Source organism: Cetorhinus maximus, chromosome 6 (assembly GCF_964194155.1).
Source record: "Cetorhinus maximus chromosome 6, sCetMax3.hap1.1, whole genome shotgun sequence".
Lineage (NCBI taxonomy): Eukaryota > Metazoa > Chordata > Chondrichthyes > Lamniformes > Cetorhinidae > Cetorhinus > Cetorhinus maximus.
This window is the reverse complement of record NC_135884.1, coordinates 69,283,729-69,298,913: the sequence shown is the minus strand read 5'-3', so window position 1 is coordinate 69,298,913 and position 15,185 is coordinate 69,283,729. Positions and strand designations below refer to the sequence as shown.

The following is a 15,185-nucleotide window of genomic DNA, read 5'->3' as shown; positions in this document are numbered from 1 at the left end:
CTCATTTTGAATTCGTAATGTGAAAATGCTTTGCCTGGCGTCTGGTTAAGTCTATGGGTTGCTGCACCTTAATGGAGATTAGTTTGGGAATTTGTTAAAAGTTATGATAGTAGTAATTTGAAGCCATGTGTATATATATTTTAATCTGTGTAAATTAATAAAATGTTTCATTTAGTTTAACATAAAGCCTCAAGAGCTGGTGGTCTGATTCCTGAATTTAGAGTTGCATCTCAAACATAACACTTAAAATTATAGATTATGACAGTTTAAAGTTTCCGTCTGGGATTTTTTAATAAATCAGCTTTAATGACTACATCGGTCATAATAATTGGGGGCTGTGTCAGGATAAATTAGATTTCTAATTCCTTGATTGGTTAGGAATTGGTGAATCTTAAGGTTATGATTATGAGGGGCATTTTGAATTCAGGAGTTGGTGAGGTATTTTAGAAGTGGTGAGTCTGCAAGATGGCTTTGGCAATTGCTAAGACTTGTCTGTGAGTAGAAGAGATAACTCTGATTGGGTTGGAGAGAATAACCAAAAGTAAGTTAACAGAGTTGGCAGATAAGTTAAAATTGGGGTTATCTGAGGCGGCTAGGAAATGAAATATGGTTAAAAGTATAGCACAGCATCTACAGTTGGAAGTGAAAAAAGCTTAAATTAGAAGCAAAGGACAGAGAAATGGCTTTTAAAAAGGGATTTAGAAACTGTGAAGATAGAGAAGGAGGAAAGAGAAAGAGAGAGAATTCCAACTGAAAGTGTTGGCAGTTAGAAAAGAGATGTCAGTAGGTGAGGAAGGATATATCTCCAGAATAGAACCCAGTGGGGATATGATTAAATTGGTACAAGCTCTTCCAAAGTTTGAGGAAAAAGATAGTGAAGTATTCTTTATTTCATTTCAGAAGCTAGCTAAACAGGTGAAATGGCCACAGGAAAACTGGACATTATTATTACAGTCTAAGTTGTTAGGTAAGGCACATGAGGTATATGCTTTGCTTTCAGAAGAAATGTTGGTGAATTATGACGTGGTGGAAAAGGCTATTTTGAGTGCATATGAGTTGGATCCTGAAGCATACAGGCAGAAATTTAGGAATATGAGAAAACAGCCTGGGCAAACTTACATTCAGTTTGAAAGAGTAAAACAACGTAATTTTGACTGGTGGATATGGACTTTAAAAATAGAGGCAAGCTATGCAGCTCCTAGGGAAGTAATTCTTTTGGAAGAATTTAAAGATTCAATCCCTTCAGTAGTTAGAACTCATGTGGAGGAACAAAAGGGTTGATTCTGTAAGACAAGCAGCAGAGGTAGCTGATGATTATGAGTGAGTTCATGGAGCTAAGCGTTTGTCGCCACCCTTTCAAATTGGGAAAGGTTAAAAAGTGGGATGGTGAAAGGAAGGCAGGTATTCAGGGAAGAGAAGAATTAGCTGGAAGTTTCCAGGAAGTTTTTTTCTCAGAACAAAAAGGAAGGTATTGAAGGTAGAAGTGACATTTGAAAATTGGAAATTTCATTGTAATAAAGTGGGGCACACAAAGTAGTGTGTTGGAGATTAAAAGAAGAACCTGTAGAAATTGTAGGGGTGCAGAAAAGCTCTGGAAGTAAAAGTACTGTGGGTTCTGAGGTTCAGGCACAGGAGAAACCAATGGTTTGTGTACTGGTGAAACAGGGAGAATGAGTGAAAGGTAAAGAAGTGGGAATGTGTTCACAGTTTACTCAAGAGAATTCTGAGGAGCAGGTTGCAGAAATTAAGGGAAAGTCTTTCCAGGTGTACGGGATGGAGTAGGTAAAGATGTTAAAATTTTAAAAGACACAGGAGCTAGTCAATCCTTAATGTGGGATAGTGATATTTGTTGTTCAAAGGGAGTATTGCAGCAGAAAGTAATAATAAGTGGGGTTCATGGAGATGCTAAATCTATTCCGTTGTGGAAGGTAAATGTAAAGAGAAAATGGAAGAATAGTGAAGCTATAGTTGGAGTGGTGGAAAAATTGCCCATCGCAGGGGTTCAATTTATTCTGGGTAATGATATAGCTGGATCGCAAATATGGGTGATGCCTATGGTAGTGGAGCAGCCTGTAGAAGTGTTTTTAACAGAGATGTTACAGAAGGAACATCCTGGATTGTTTCCTGATTGTGTTATAACGAGATCAAAGGCCCATAGGGAAGAACAAGATAAACAAGATAAGCAGGCAGTGCAGAGGCAAGAAGAAGGTGTCGAAATCCAATTAGCTGGCACTGTATTTGAAAACATTGTTCAGGAGGAAGGAATACAGGACAGTTCAGTTGAAATGTTTAACTCAAAGAGGTTAGTGGAGTTACAGAAAAATGATTTGCAATTAAAACAGTTATATCAGAAAGCTTATTCAGAAACAGAAGCAAAATGAATTCCAGGATGTTATTATCTTCAGGAAGGTATTCTGATGAGAAAACGGCGGTTGGATTATGTCTCAGCAAATGAAAGCTGGAGGGAGGTACATCAGATTGTTATCCCATCAGGGTATAGAAATGAGATTCTGAGGATTGCTCATGAAATTCCAATGGGAGAACATTTAGGAATTAGGAAAACACAGGAAAAGATACAGAGGCACTTTTTTGGCCAGGATTGTATAGGGATGAAGTCAAGTTCTGTAGAACTTGTCATATATGTCAAGTAACAGGAAAAGCACAAGCAGTGATTAAACCGGCATCTTTAATCCCAACACCAGCATTTGAAGAACCTTTTACCAGGGTCACGATTGATTGTGTAGGACCCCTCCCTAAGGCTAAAAGTGGAAATCAGTATTTATTGACAATAATGGATGTGTCTACCAGGTTTCCTGAAGCGATACCTTTAAGAAAGATTACAACTAAGAAGATTGTGGAGGAGTTAATTAAATTTTTTACAATATATGGTTTACCTAAGGGAATACAATCAGATTAGGGGTAAACTTTCATGTCACAACTGTTTAAGGAAGTAATGAACAGTTTGGGGATAAAACAATTTAAGTCAACAGCTTATCATCCAGAGTCACAAGGAGCTTTGGAAAGGTGGCATCAAACTTTAAAAACTACGATAAGAGCATACTGTCAGAATTATGCACGGGGTTGGGATACAGGAATTCCATTTTTGTTATTTGCTATTAGAGACGCTCCTAATGCATTGACTGGTTTTAGCCCTTTTGAACTAGTTTATGGTCATGAGGTAAGGGGACCACTGAAATTGATTCATGAGAAATTGGTGGGGGGGGGGGGGTCAAATTCAGAAACTACTCTCCTGGGTTACATATCAAATTTCAGGGAAAGATTGAACAGAGCATGTGAGCTGGCTAGGGAACATTTAAAGATATCACAGCAAGTGATGAAAGTGAAAGCAGATAAGGCAGCTAAAATTTGCAGTTTTGTTTCTGGAGAGAAAGAACTAGTTTTGTTACCAGTACTAGGTGATTCATTAAATGCAAGATTTAGTGGGTCTTACAGGATTGAAAAGAAATTGAGTGAAGTAAATTATTTAATAAATACTCCAGATAGAAGAAAGAAGCAGAGGGTGTGTCATGTAAATATGCTTAAAAAGTACTTTGACAGGGAAGAGGAACAAAAAGAGGTATTAGTGATGGTGGGTGATGAGAAAGAGGTAGAAGTGCAGGACTCTGAAATTGATTTTCCTCTAATCAAATTGGATAATGAGGGGGTGCTTAAAAATTTAAATTAAATATTGAGTTACCTTCCAAGCAAGTGTCAAAGTGATTTGGAAAAGCTATTGCAGTCACACAAACCTATTTGAGGAAATAAGTTGGGAGAGACATATTTAGCTTTACATGATGTATGTATAGGAATATCATCTTCAATATGGCAGCAACCTTATAGATTAAATCCAGCAAAGTTATCACAAGTACAAAAAGAATTGATTTCATGCTTCAAAATGATATCATTGAGTTTAGTTGCAGTAACTGGAGTTCACCTTTTGTACTGATACCAAAAACAGTGTGTGGACTATCGAAAGGTGAATGCAGTGACAAAAGCGGTTCATATCCCAAAGCACGGTTGGAGGATTGCATTGAGAAAGTGGGACAATTGAAATTTATCACAAAGATTGACTTGCTAAAAGGATATTGGCAAGTACTGTTGTCGGAAAGAGCAAAGGAGATATCAGTTTTTATAACACCAAGTGGGCTATATCAGTTTAAAGTCATGCCATTTGGTACGAAGAATGCACCTGCAACATTTCAAAGACTGACAAAGTAATTGCAGGTCTCAGCAATAGTGCGGTTTATATTGATGATCTAATCATTTTCAGCCAGATGTGGGAGGAGCATTTACAGCATCTGGAAGAATTATTTACTCAACTACAAGAAGCTAATTGATAATGAACTTGGCTAAAAGTGAACTTGCAAAAGCGCAAGTTACGTATCTAGGCCATACCATTGGACATGGCAAGGTGGCTCCAAGAGATGCGAAAGTCAAGGTGATCGTGGATTTCTCAGTGCCTACAACAAAATGAGAAGTTTTGAGATTTATGGGCATGAGTGGCTTTTACTGGAATTTGTCCCAAATTTTGGCCAAGTGGTTGCTCCACTGACTGAGCTATCAAAAAAGAGCAAGAAGATTCAATGGACACTGGAGTATCAGGAGTCTTTCGATAGTTTGAAAACTGTATTAACTATGACACCAGTGTTGGCAGTACCTAATTATGCCAAGCAATTCAAGTTGGCCATTGACGCAAGCGACATAGGCATTGGGGCTGTACTGTTACAAGATGACAAAACTGGAATTGAAAAACTGATAAGGTATTTTTCACGGAAGCTGAATGTACAACAGAGAAGATATTCAACAATCAAAAAAGAGACTTTGAGTTTGGTGTTAGCATTGCAGTATTTTGAAATTTATGTTGCAAACAATTCATCAGAAACAATTGTTTATACAGACCACAATCCTTTGAAGTTTTTGGACAAATTTCGTGATAGAAGTGCAAGTCTTTCAGATACAGTCTATTATTGTAAGCATTTAATCTATGTATTATACACATTGCTGGAAGAGAAAATCTGTTTGCAGATGTGTTATCAAGAGTTTGAGGCTTAAAGGAAAATGGGACATTTAAAAACACCTGGACACTGAACTGGAGTGATTTCTGTTGATACCAAGGACTTGTGTATATATATTGTTATGTTAATGCACGCATATGATAATATAATAGTGCAATAAGAATAGGAGATAGTGTGAGATGGGTTATTAAAATGAAGCTATCTTTTAGAATTATGACAGTTCATTTTCTGATAAGAGGGGGATGTCATGAAGCTATTAATGTATATAATGTTATTGGAAAAGATTTTTCTTTTAAAATAGAGGTTTAGTCTGTGGGTGTGTCTTAGTTGGATTAAAGCCAGCTAGTCTGGGTGCTTTGATGTGTACTAGTTTTGATATGTAAGAGAGATAGAGTGTATCTGCATTTTTTGAATAGAGCATTCAAGAAGTGGGGTGAAAACTGACACCTATCTAGCAGATACCAAGCAACATGTTTATATGGCTAATTGGTACTATGAAAGGGGTTTTATTCAGAGGTTTAGTTCAGAGGTTGGTGATACAATGAGAATTTACATTCAATGAGCGGTGCTAGGTATGACTTCAGCAGTGTCATGAGTGCAGAGCAGAGGCAATGAGACCAACAGCAGCTGTAAGTCTCCAACTGTCTCCACAGGAACCAAAGTGAAAAGAACCTCATTTTGAATTCGTAAGGTGAAAATGCTTTGCCTGATGTCTGGTTAATTCTATGGGTTGCTGTTGCCTTAATGGAGATTAGTTTGGGAATTTGTTAAAAGTTATGATAGTAGTAATTTGTAGCCATGTTTATATATTTAACCTGTGTAAATTAATAAAATGTTTCATTTAGTTTAATGTAAAACCTCGAGAGCTGGTGGTCTGATTCCTGCCTTTAGAGTCGCGTCTCAAACAGGACACATAGGGCAAAATTGCGCTGTCGGCGAGCAGGGGGCGGGGCCCGCTCACCGACGCGTAAAATGACGCAGGTTCCCCCCGACGTCATCCCGCCCCATTTAAATTTTCAGGAAGGTGGGGGCACAGCAAAATCAGCTGTGCATCCGCCGACCTGTCAATGGCCAATTAAGGCCATTGACAGGGTCATTTAAACAATTAAAGGACCTGCCCGTCCAACCTTAAGGTTGGCGGGCAGGCCAGGAGCCCCGGTGGGCAATAGAAAAAACATGAAACCTCATCCACCGGCGGGATGAGGTTTCATGCAGGGTTTTAAACAGTTTAATAAAGTTTTACTGTAATATATGAACATGTCCCATCTCATGTGACAGTCACATGAGGGGGACATGTTAAGGATTGTATTATATTTCTATTTTTAATCTTTTTAAAAGTGTCAGCGATCTCCCTGAGGCAGCACTAGCCTCAGGGCGATGTGCGCTCTTTCGTGCGCATGCGTGAAAGAGCGCACTCTCGCTTTTGGGGATTCCCCCCTGCCCGCACAGGAAGCGCATAGCACTTCCCGCTGGATGTCAGGTTGGGCGGGCCTTAATTGGCCCGCCCAAGTAAAATGGCATCGGGGCCCGTTTCTCCAGCGGGGATCAGCTCCCCGCTCACCGGACATTGGGTCGGGCCCGCCCGCCCAACAGGCAGAAAATTCTGCCCGTAAAATTATAGGTTTTGACAATTGTTTAAAGTTTCCCTCTGGGATTTTTTTAAAGTAACTCAGCTTTATCAACTGCTCGGTTATAACACCAGGCAGGTTGACTCTGATTGGTCAAGGCATTGCCCTGGGGAAAGAACCAGGGAATGACTGTTCCCTAAGCTTTTGTTCAGATGAAAAAGGTACAAAGTGTGCACACGTCCTTTCTATCTGTAAAGGACAGGGCCCTGTATGTGAATATAAGCATTCGTAAGTGAACCATACTGTGAGCCCGACTGATAATCTTAAATTGATTTTCATTGTAATTCTTAGCACAATCAGGATTGTTTAGCAGTTGCTGTCCAATCGCGAATCACATCTAATGTTTGTAAAGACATCTTTTTATTTTCTATTGGACTGTGAATTAAAATTACAATGGCTGCAGATTGAAAGACATCTAGAACAGGATGAGAGATATATACAATGTTGCAGTCCTGGAACAGAGTGCGGCATGAAAGACAGGGTAGTGCCAGAAAAGAGTCCTGGACCAAGGGAGCTGCCTGGCAATAAAGTTTAGATTGGCTCCTGACCAGGTGACCAAGGTTTTGTTTGAAGAGCAGGGCAGCACAAAGCTCCTGGCCTGCAAAGAGAAAACACCTAAAATCTCTCTTCCTCATATCTCTATAACCTGCTCTCTCTCTCTGAGGAAGCCCCTGTAAAAAGGAAAAGGGGAAAACTGCTGTTAGAGACATTGAAAAGTAAGTTCTCAACCAGTGAACTAAATACTGAAAGTACTGGAAGACCACCTCTTGTCATCAACAAGAACTGAAAAGAATTTGGAAGACATCGATCAAAATCAACCCATCGAATCCTGTACTCCAGATTGAACTGTTTTATCCCACCCTTAAAATCCATGTTTTGTGTGTGTGTGTGTGTGTGTGTGTGTGTTTATGGGGATTTAAGAACTTAAGTAGAGCTTAAATGAGCATTTGAAATTAGCGGTTCATATTTCTTTTCTTTGCCACTGGTTAACGACAACTTTTGTTCAATAAACAGTTATTTATCAGTATTTTGCTTGTTGTGAACAGCTGAAGGGATGTGCTGTTTGATACAATCCCGCAATTATGGGCTTGCTTGGGGAGAGAAGAGGCCACAGAGTGAGGGCTGTACGAGGGAAGGGGGGTATCCCAGGGCGTGTGTTGGAGCACATGTTGATCTGTGAAAGTGGCCTCAAGATGGTGAGGGCTGAGCAGAGAGTCCCCAGAGAAGATGAGGCCAGATGGAGGTATGAGGGTGTGTGTGAGAGAGTGAGTGTTGATGTCCCTTGAGCTGGCAGTGATTGAGATGCCAGTGAATGTGTTTTGGCCTTGTGAGCGTGTGAGTTTAGAGTGATGAGACGGTTGCCTTACCCTGGTGGCATGGATGAGATCATTCATCCTATTTCTGCACTGGATGATCAACCTCTTCTGTGCAGCAATGGCACTGACCACCATTGCCACTGCCTCCCAAGCCAGAGTGGTGAGATTTCTGGACCTCCAAAGGCCACAGCGGAGGTGGAGGACATCATGGCAGGTCTCCAAAAGGCATTCTAATGACAGGTCACTGAACTATTCTTTGCTTTTATGGCCATGTCTTCACTGGAGCAGTCCTGGGCTGCAAGCATTGAGAACTGTGCACAGCTTCAGTTTAGATATGGCACCCAGAGTGAGGAAACGGTGAGGTAATGAGGTGGGCGATTCAGAGGCCACCCACCAGTGAGACAACGTGTTTCCTGTGGTTGCATAATTAATGACTCGGGAAGGGAACAATATGGTGTGAAAATGCACCATTGCAGCCAGCAGGTAAAAAGGTATAACATCTTTTTTCGCACCCGCTACTGGACTTAGGGTGGAATTGTCCCAGATTTTCACTAAGTATTAACAATGTGCTTAGAAAATCGTAGCATGGTTAGACAACATCAACATGGTTTTATGAAAGGTAAAACGTGTTTGACAAATTTTAAAAATTGTTTTTGAGTTTTTTGAGGATGCAACTAGTAGGGTAGATAAAGTAAATCCAGTAGATGTAGTATACTTGGATTTTCATAAGGCATTCAATAATGTGGCACACAAAAGGTTAATATGCAGGATAAGGACTCATGGAGTTGGGAATAATATATTAGCGTGGATAGAGGATTAGTTAATGGGCAGAAAGCAAACAGTAGGGATAAATGTGGCATTTTCAAGTTGGTAATTGCAACTAGTGGAGTGCTGCAAGGATCGGCACTTGGGCCTCAGCTATTTAGAATCTATGCTTAGACGAAGAGAAAGAGACTGATCTATCTAAATTTGCTCACGATACAAAGCTGTTGGGAATGTAAGCCCTGAGGAGGACACTAAGAGATGGCAAAGAGACATAGGCAGATTAAGTGAATGGGCAACAAGGTGGCAGATGGAGTATAATGTGGGGAAGGGTGAAGCTATTCACTTTGGTCATAAGAATAGAAAAGCAGAATTTTTTATAGGGCATGAAACTTGTTCAGAGGGACTTGGGTGTACTCGTCCAAGGAAGACAGGAAGTTAGCATGTATGTATAGCAAGCAATTAGGAAGGCATATGAAATGTTTGTCTTTATTGACAGGGGATTGGAATATAAGAATAAAGAGGTCTTGCTGCAATTGTAGAGGTATTGGTGAGGCAAAACCTGGAGTACTGCGTGTAGTTTTTGAGGGGTAATTTATGGACCCCTGCTAGTACATTTGAAAGTTGGGGGGGGCACATAAAATGGGTGCCCAGCCCACTGCCTTCCTGCCCACCCCTGAGCTGTCCCCCATATTACGGTGGGAGGGTAGATTGTCAGGCAGCCCACCGCCCTTAGGCCTATTGAGACCTTTAACTGGCCAATTCATTAAGGGCCTTGTTCCACTTCCACTGCAATAATGTGTGTGACTGGGGAAGGCAGAATGCTGGAGGCCAGACCATGAGGTTTACAATCTCAGGGAAGGAAGTGGGGTTGTATCTCCTTTGGAGTGGTCCCCTGTGCCCACTGGGGACACCTTCCACCCCGCTGGACTCTAGAACGCCACTGCCCTTGCGAGAGTCCCTGATCTCACTGACCAAAATCCCCAGACTTACCTTTAAGTCAGGCATCCATGTTCTTCCTTCTCATGACTCCTTGCTGTCCCAGCAGTGGTCACTACTGTATTCTGGCGCTGCTGGGACTACTCAGCTGTCAGCCAATCAGATTGGCCAGCAGCTTTTGAGGGCTTCCTGTCCCTGAGAGACAGAATTCCCACACTCAGCTTGTTAAGGTTGCCCCCAGCATATTATCACCACGGGGCAGCCCGTTTTAAAGTTGGTGAGCTGTTGGCTGACTTTTGTACCGGGGGATAAGGAATAACCGCCCCCCCACCATAAAATTTACCCTTGGTCTCCACATTTAACGAAGGCTATAGCATTAGAGGCAGTACAGCGAAGGTTCATTAGGTCTTTGGGATAAGAGGGTGAGTAAATTGGATCTATATTCCTTGGAGTTTAGAAGAATCAGAAGTTGTCTCATTGAAACATACAAGATTTTGAGGAGGCTTGGCAGGGTAAATACCGAGACATGATTTCCCCTGCATGGGGAATCTAGAACACAGGAATCAGTCTCAAGCTAAGGGAACAATCATTTAGGACTGAGATGAGAGAAATTTCTTCACTCAAAGAGGGCTGTTGTATATATTTGGAATTCTGTACCTCAGAGAGTTGCAGATGCTCCATCATTGAATATATTTAAGGCTAAGATAGAAAGATTATTGTTCTGTCAGGGGAATCAAGGAATAGGGCGGGCGGGCAGGAGAGTTGAAGCTGAAAATCAGCTATGATTGTATTGAATGGCGGAGCAGGCTAGAGAGGCTGTTTGGTCTGCTCCTGCCCCTGTTTCCTATGTTCTTATGTAGCAGAAATTTCTTAGACAACAGGGTAGGGATGTCTTAGAGCATCACTGCGAGTGACAGACAGTGCAGAAAGCATCACTATCCACATGAAGAGAAAGAGCTCAAAGAGGAGCAACACAATGGTTCTGGTTTTTAGATAGCTGTGCTATGAAGAGAAGCTACAGAAGTTAATTCTATTCTCACTGAATAAAGAAGGAACAGACATGATCAAAATTTTAAAAACATATCATGAAGAGAATATGATAAACATAGAGAACTGTTTTGAGAAGAACCAACAAACACAAATTATAGAAACCACAAACTAAATGAATGTTTAGCTTATTAAATTTTTGCAATAGACTGCCAGCTGGTGAAACAAAACTGGATTCAGTTAAAGGATTCAAAAAGGGAATAAATAGCTTCTTGATTTTACTAACAGTATTCTCCTTGGCACTAACAGGGCGGCCAGTTGTCTGGTTTTATACTGGACTGTTCAGTTTTCAGCTGGTCTGTCCATTCTCTGGTATTGAATGCCTTTATGTCCGGCATTTTTATTTTGGAATCATTAACAATGCAGTCACTGCCGAATCATCCCTGTGCCTCCCACTAACCACTCTGCAGCAGTGAAGCAGCAGCACAGGCCTGTGCTCATTCCTTTCCTTGTTGTTATTTGCATGGTCATTATTATTTAGTTGACGGTTACACACCGAGTTTGCTCAATCAGCCAGGAAAATGTTGTTGACACTGGGTGCACAAGGTGCAAAGGTGTTCTATTCTCAGCAATGGCATTCCTCAACTTGTTGGGCACAAAATAAAAAGCTGTTCAGTTTCTTTCATTTTACACATTTTGTAATAAAATATACGTTGTACCCAATTTTAGAAATTACCATAACTGATACTTTTGTATGAACATTTATCACATTCATAAAATATTCTTCTGAGTGCTATTTTAACAGAAGCGTTAACCAGTTTTAAAATACATGGACCTATGCCTCTATTAAATTAGTGATGACAGGATTGTATCCTAAATGTGTTAACCATTCATCTATTAATATCACTAGTTTCTAACTTTGGAGAGAACTGTACAGCACCTCTAAAGGAAGGTATACAGTGAATTGTGGTTCATTCTTTCCACTCTTGGCACGATTCCTTTCTGGTCCAGAGTGACGTGGCATCAACTTGTCTGAATTAATTCCTTCTAGTTTAAGTAGCTGTTTAAGATTATGACTCTGGTACTGTCGTCTTCGTCTGTTAGAAACAAAAATTATACTACATTAAACACTTATACTGAATATGATCTAATCATAACATAATAAACAACTTCTATGCCTAAAGATCATAGGGACAATTCATGGATAAATACATTCTGTAGGTAGATATTCAAATAAAGAATCAGCCATTTTGAAGAAACCAGTTCTGATGCTTTGTCCCTAGTATCAATCTAACTTTGAGACTATTGATGAGTAAGCTAAACATGTGGCCTCTGATATTGCGTTATAACGCTGTTTGATTTAGAGACCAGTTTAGGAAAATTAGGTGAAATAATAGATTGCAACAATTTAGTCACTCCCTTTGTCTCATTATTTTTCTTCTCTCCTTCAAAAGCCTCCTCAAAAATTATCTTTTTAATACTGTTTTTGGCTTCATGCCGTCACATTCCACAATGAGTAACTCACCTTCTGATTCTCCAAAGCCTGTCCACCGTCTACAAGACACAAGTCAGGGGTGTAATGGAATACTCTAAACTTGCCTGAATGAGCGCAGCTTCAACAACACTCAATAAGCTTGACACCGTCTGAGACTTAATCAGCACTCCATCCAGCACTTAAGCATTCACTCCCTCCACCACTGGCGCACAGTGGCAGCAATGTGTACCACGTACAAGATGCACTGCAGCAACTTGCAATGGCTCCTTTGATAGCACCTCCCAAACCCATGCCCTCCACCACCTGGAAGGACAAAGCCAGCAAACGCATGGGATCACCATTACCTCCAGGTACCCCTTCAAGCCACACACCATCTTGACTTAAGCTATATTGCTGTTCCTTCACTGCTCGAGTCAAAATCCTAGAACTCCCTTTCTAACAGCAATGTGAGTGTACCTACACCACATGGGCTGCAGCAGTTCAAGAGGACAGCTCATCAACATTTCCTCAAGCGCAATTAGGGATCGTCAACAAATGCTGGTTTTGCCAGCAACGCACATCCCATGAAAGAATATTTTTAAATCACCACTACTTCCTGCTTAGTGTCCATTGCCCTTTCGATAAAGTGTCTTGAGGTCGTGTGTATGATGGTACATAAATATTAGCTGGTATTGAATGTTAAGGCAGGGATATTTTGCTGTGTGCCTCACACCACATAAAAGAAAATACTTGCATTTATCTAGCACCTTTTATGACCTCAGGGTGTCCCAAAGAGCTTTACAACCAATTAAGTACTTTCAAAGTGTAAACGATGTTGTAATGTTGAAAACACAGCAGCCAATTTGTGCATGGCAAGCTCGCACAAACAGTAATGTGATAATGGCCAGATAATCTGTTTTTTGTGATGTTTGACTGAAGGATAAATATTGCCAAGACACTGAGGATAAATCCCCTGCTCTTCTTTAATATAGTGCCATAGGATCTGTTACACCCACCTGACAGGGCAGACAAGGCCTCAGTTTAATGTCTTATATGAAAAACAGCACTTCTGACATTGTAGTTGTTCCTCAGGCAGCCTAGATTTTTGTGCTCAAGCCCTGGGGTAGGACTTGAATGCATAGGCCTGGATTTTCATCGGCGAGTTGGGAGAATTCCCGGTTCTTTGATTCCGACTTTTAAAAATGGCTCCTCAGATATCAGATTTTCAGCCTGGGGGTGTGGGCTATATTAGAAGTCGGGAAGGCAATGTGGGATGTACTGAGGAGGTTGCCAGGTGTGGAGACGAGCTGGGTGGAAGGCCTGTCTTGGGGCTCCAGCACTATGTTCATTTTTAAAATGAATAAAGCATGAAATATCCTCCAGCCCGCACCCCTCACACACCCCCACACACTCCCCTTGCCCCATCCATGCCAACCCATGCCACCTCATGCCCTGTATCCACCCCTATAACCCTACATACCATCCATGCCAACCTACACCCTGTACCCATCCCCCATGGCTCTTTATAGGCCCTATGCCAACATAGTGACAAGTCATGCCAATCCATGCACCCCCACCCATCACCCTTTGCCGTAATACCAACCATGCCAATTCACCCAGTATGCACCATGGGCAGACCTCAGGACCCAGGCAGAGATGAGATAAAATAAAGTTCTAAGTCACTATTGCAGACTTCGCTATCTTAAAAAACACACTCTCATTCATAAAAGCGCATTTACTATATTTGCATTCCTTCAACTACATAAAGCCTTAAAACAACTAACATTTCATTCAAGCGCACAATCCTTTATAACAACAAGCACTGGAACTTATTGGCCCAGATCTTTGTCCCCAGGTCAGGTTCACATAGTCAAGAGTTTTCCTGGCTTAGCAAACCCGACCTTTAAAAATGTCCACCTGCAGGTTGGATTTTCAGTTGGAAGGTTGGGACAGGCTGAAATGGGAGTCAGGGCAGACGACATTGGAGTGAGTGCGGAGGCTGCTGCGTGCAGAGGCAGGCTAGATGGAAGGCCTGCTTCCCTCCGTGATTCAACACTATATTTAAATAAATAAAAAATGATAAAATAAAAAACATCCCTCCATCCTCACCCACCACATACTCCCTGTTCCCCATCCATGCTAACCTATGCCAACACATACCCACACCGACCCCCATTACCTCCATGTCAACTTAGTGCTACCTCATATTAACCCATGCCCCCCAACCTACCACCCTTTGCCCTTACCCTCTCCATACCAACTCACTGAGTATCCTTGGACAGTTCCTTGATAGCTTTGACACTTCCTGGGTAGCTTTGACAGCTCTTTAACAGTTCCTGGACAGCTAGATAGCTCTTTAACAGTTCCTTGACAGTTGTACAGTTCCTTGACAGCTAGACAGTTCCTTGACAGCTGCACAGCTCTTTAAAGGTTCCTTGAAAACTTGACAGTTCTTTGACAGCTTGACATTTCCAATGAGTTTGCGCGTAAAAAAGTGCATAATCATGTTCACTTTTAGCGATCCCAAAAGGTACCTTACCTCTCTGAAAGAGTGCCTTACCTCTCCCAAAGGTGTCCTGGGTCCCTATTCAAAAGGGTACCTTACCTTTCCAAAGAGGTAGCCTGGCTATCCAAATTAATCCACCAAATTGGGTTATATGGATTTCAGCAAAGTCTTTGACAAGGTGCCACATGGGAGACATAAAGAAGGCAAATGCACATGGGATACCGCACAGGAAATTAGGAGATAAATTAAAATACAGGACCTCAAATGTAGTAATCTCAGGATTACTCCCAGTTCCACGTGCTAGCGAGAGCAGGAACAAGAGGATAGACCAAATGAACACGTGGCTGGAGAGATGGTGTAGCCGGGAGGGATTCAGATTCTTGAGGCACTGGAACCGGTTCTGGGGAAGGTGGGACCCGTACAAATCGGACAGGCTGCACCCAGGCAGAGCTGGGACCAGTGTCCTTGTGGGGGCTTTTGCTAGTTCTGTTGGGGAGTACTTAAACTAGTGTGGCATGGGGATGGGATCCCAGGAGTAGGATCAGATAGGTCAGATTC

The 15,185-nt window shown here is 41.5% G+C and overlaps 1 protein-coding gene across 1 annotated transcript in view; it reads right to left on the bottom strand.

Moving 5' to 3' along the window:
• Positions 1-15,185, bottom strand: part of dnah1 (dynein, axonemal, heavy chain 1) — a 532,475-nt gene that overhangs the window by 512,054 nt on the left and 5,236 nt on the right. The window contains 1 exon segment of the mRNA XM_078543835.1: positions 11,588-11,744. Coding sequence (XP_078399961.1) covers positions 11,588-11,671 — 84 coding nt within the window. The 5' untranslated portion in view covers positions 11,672-11,744.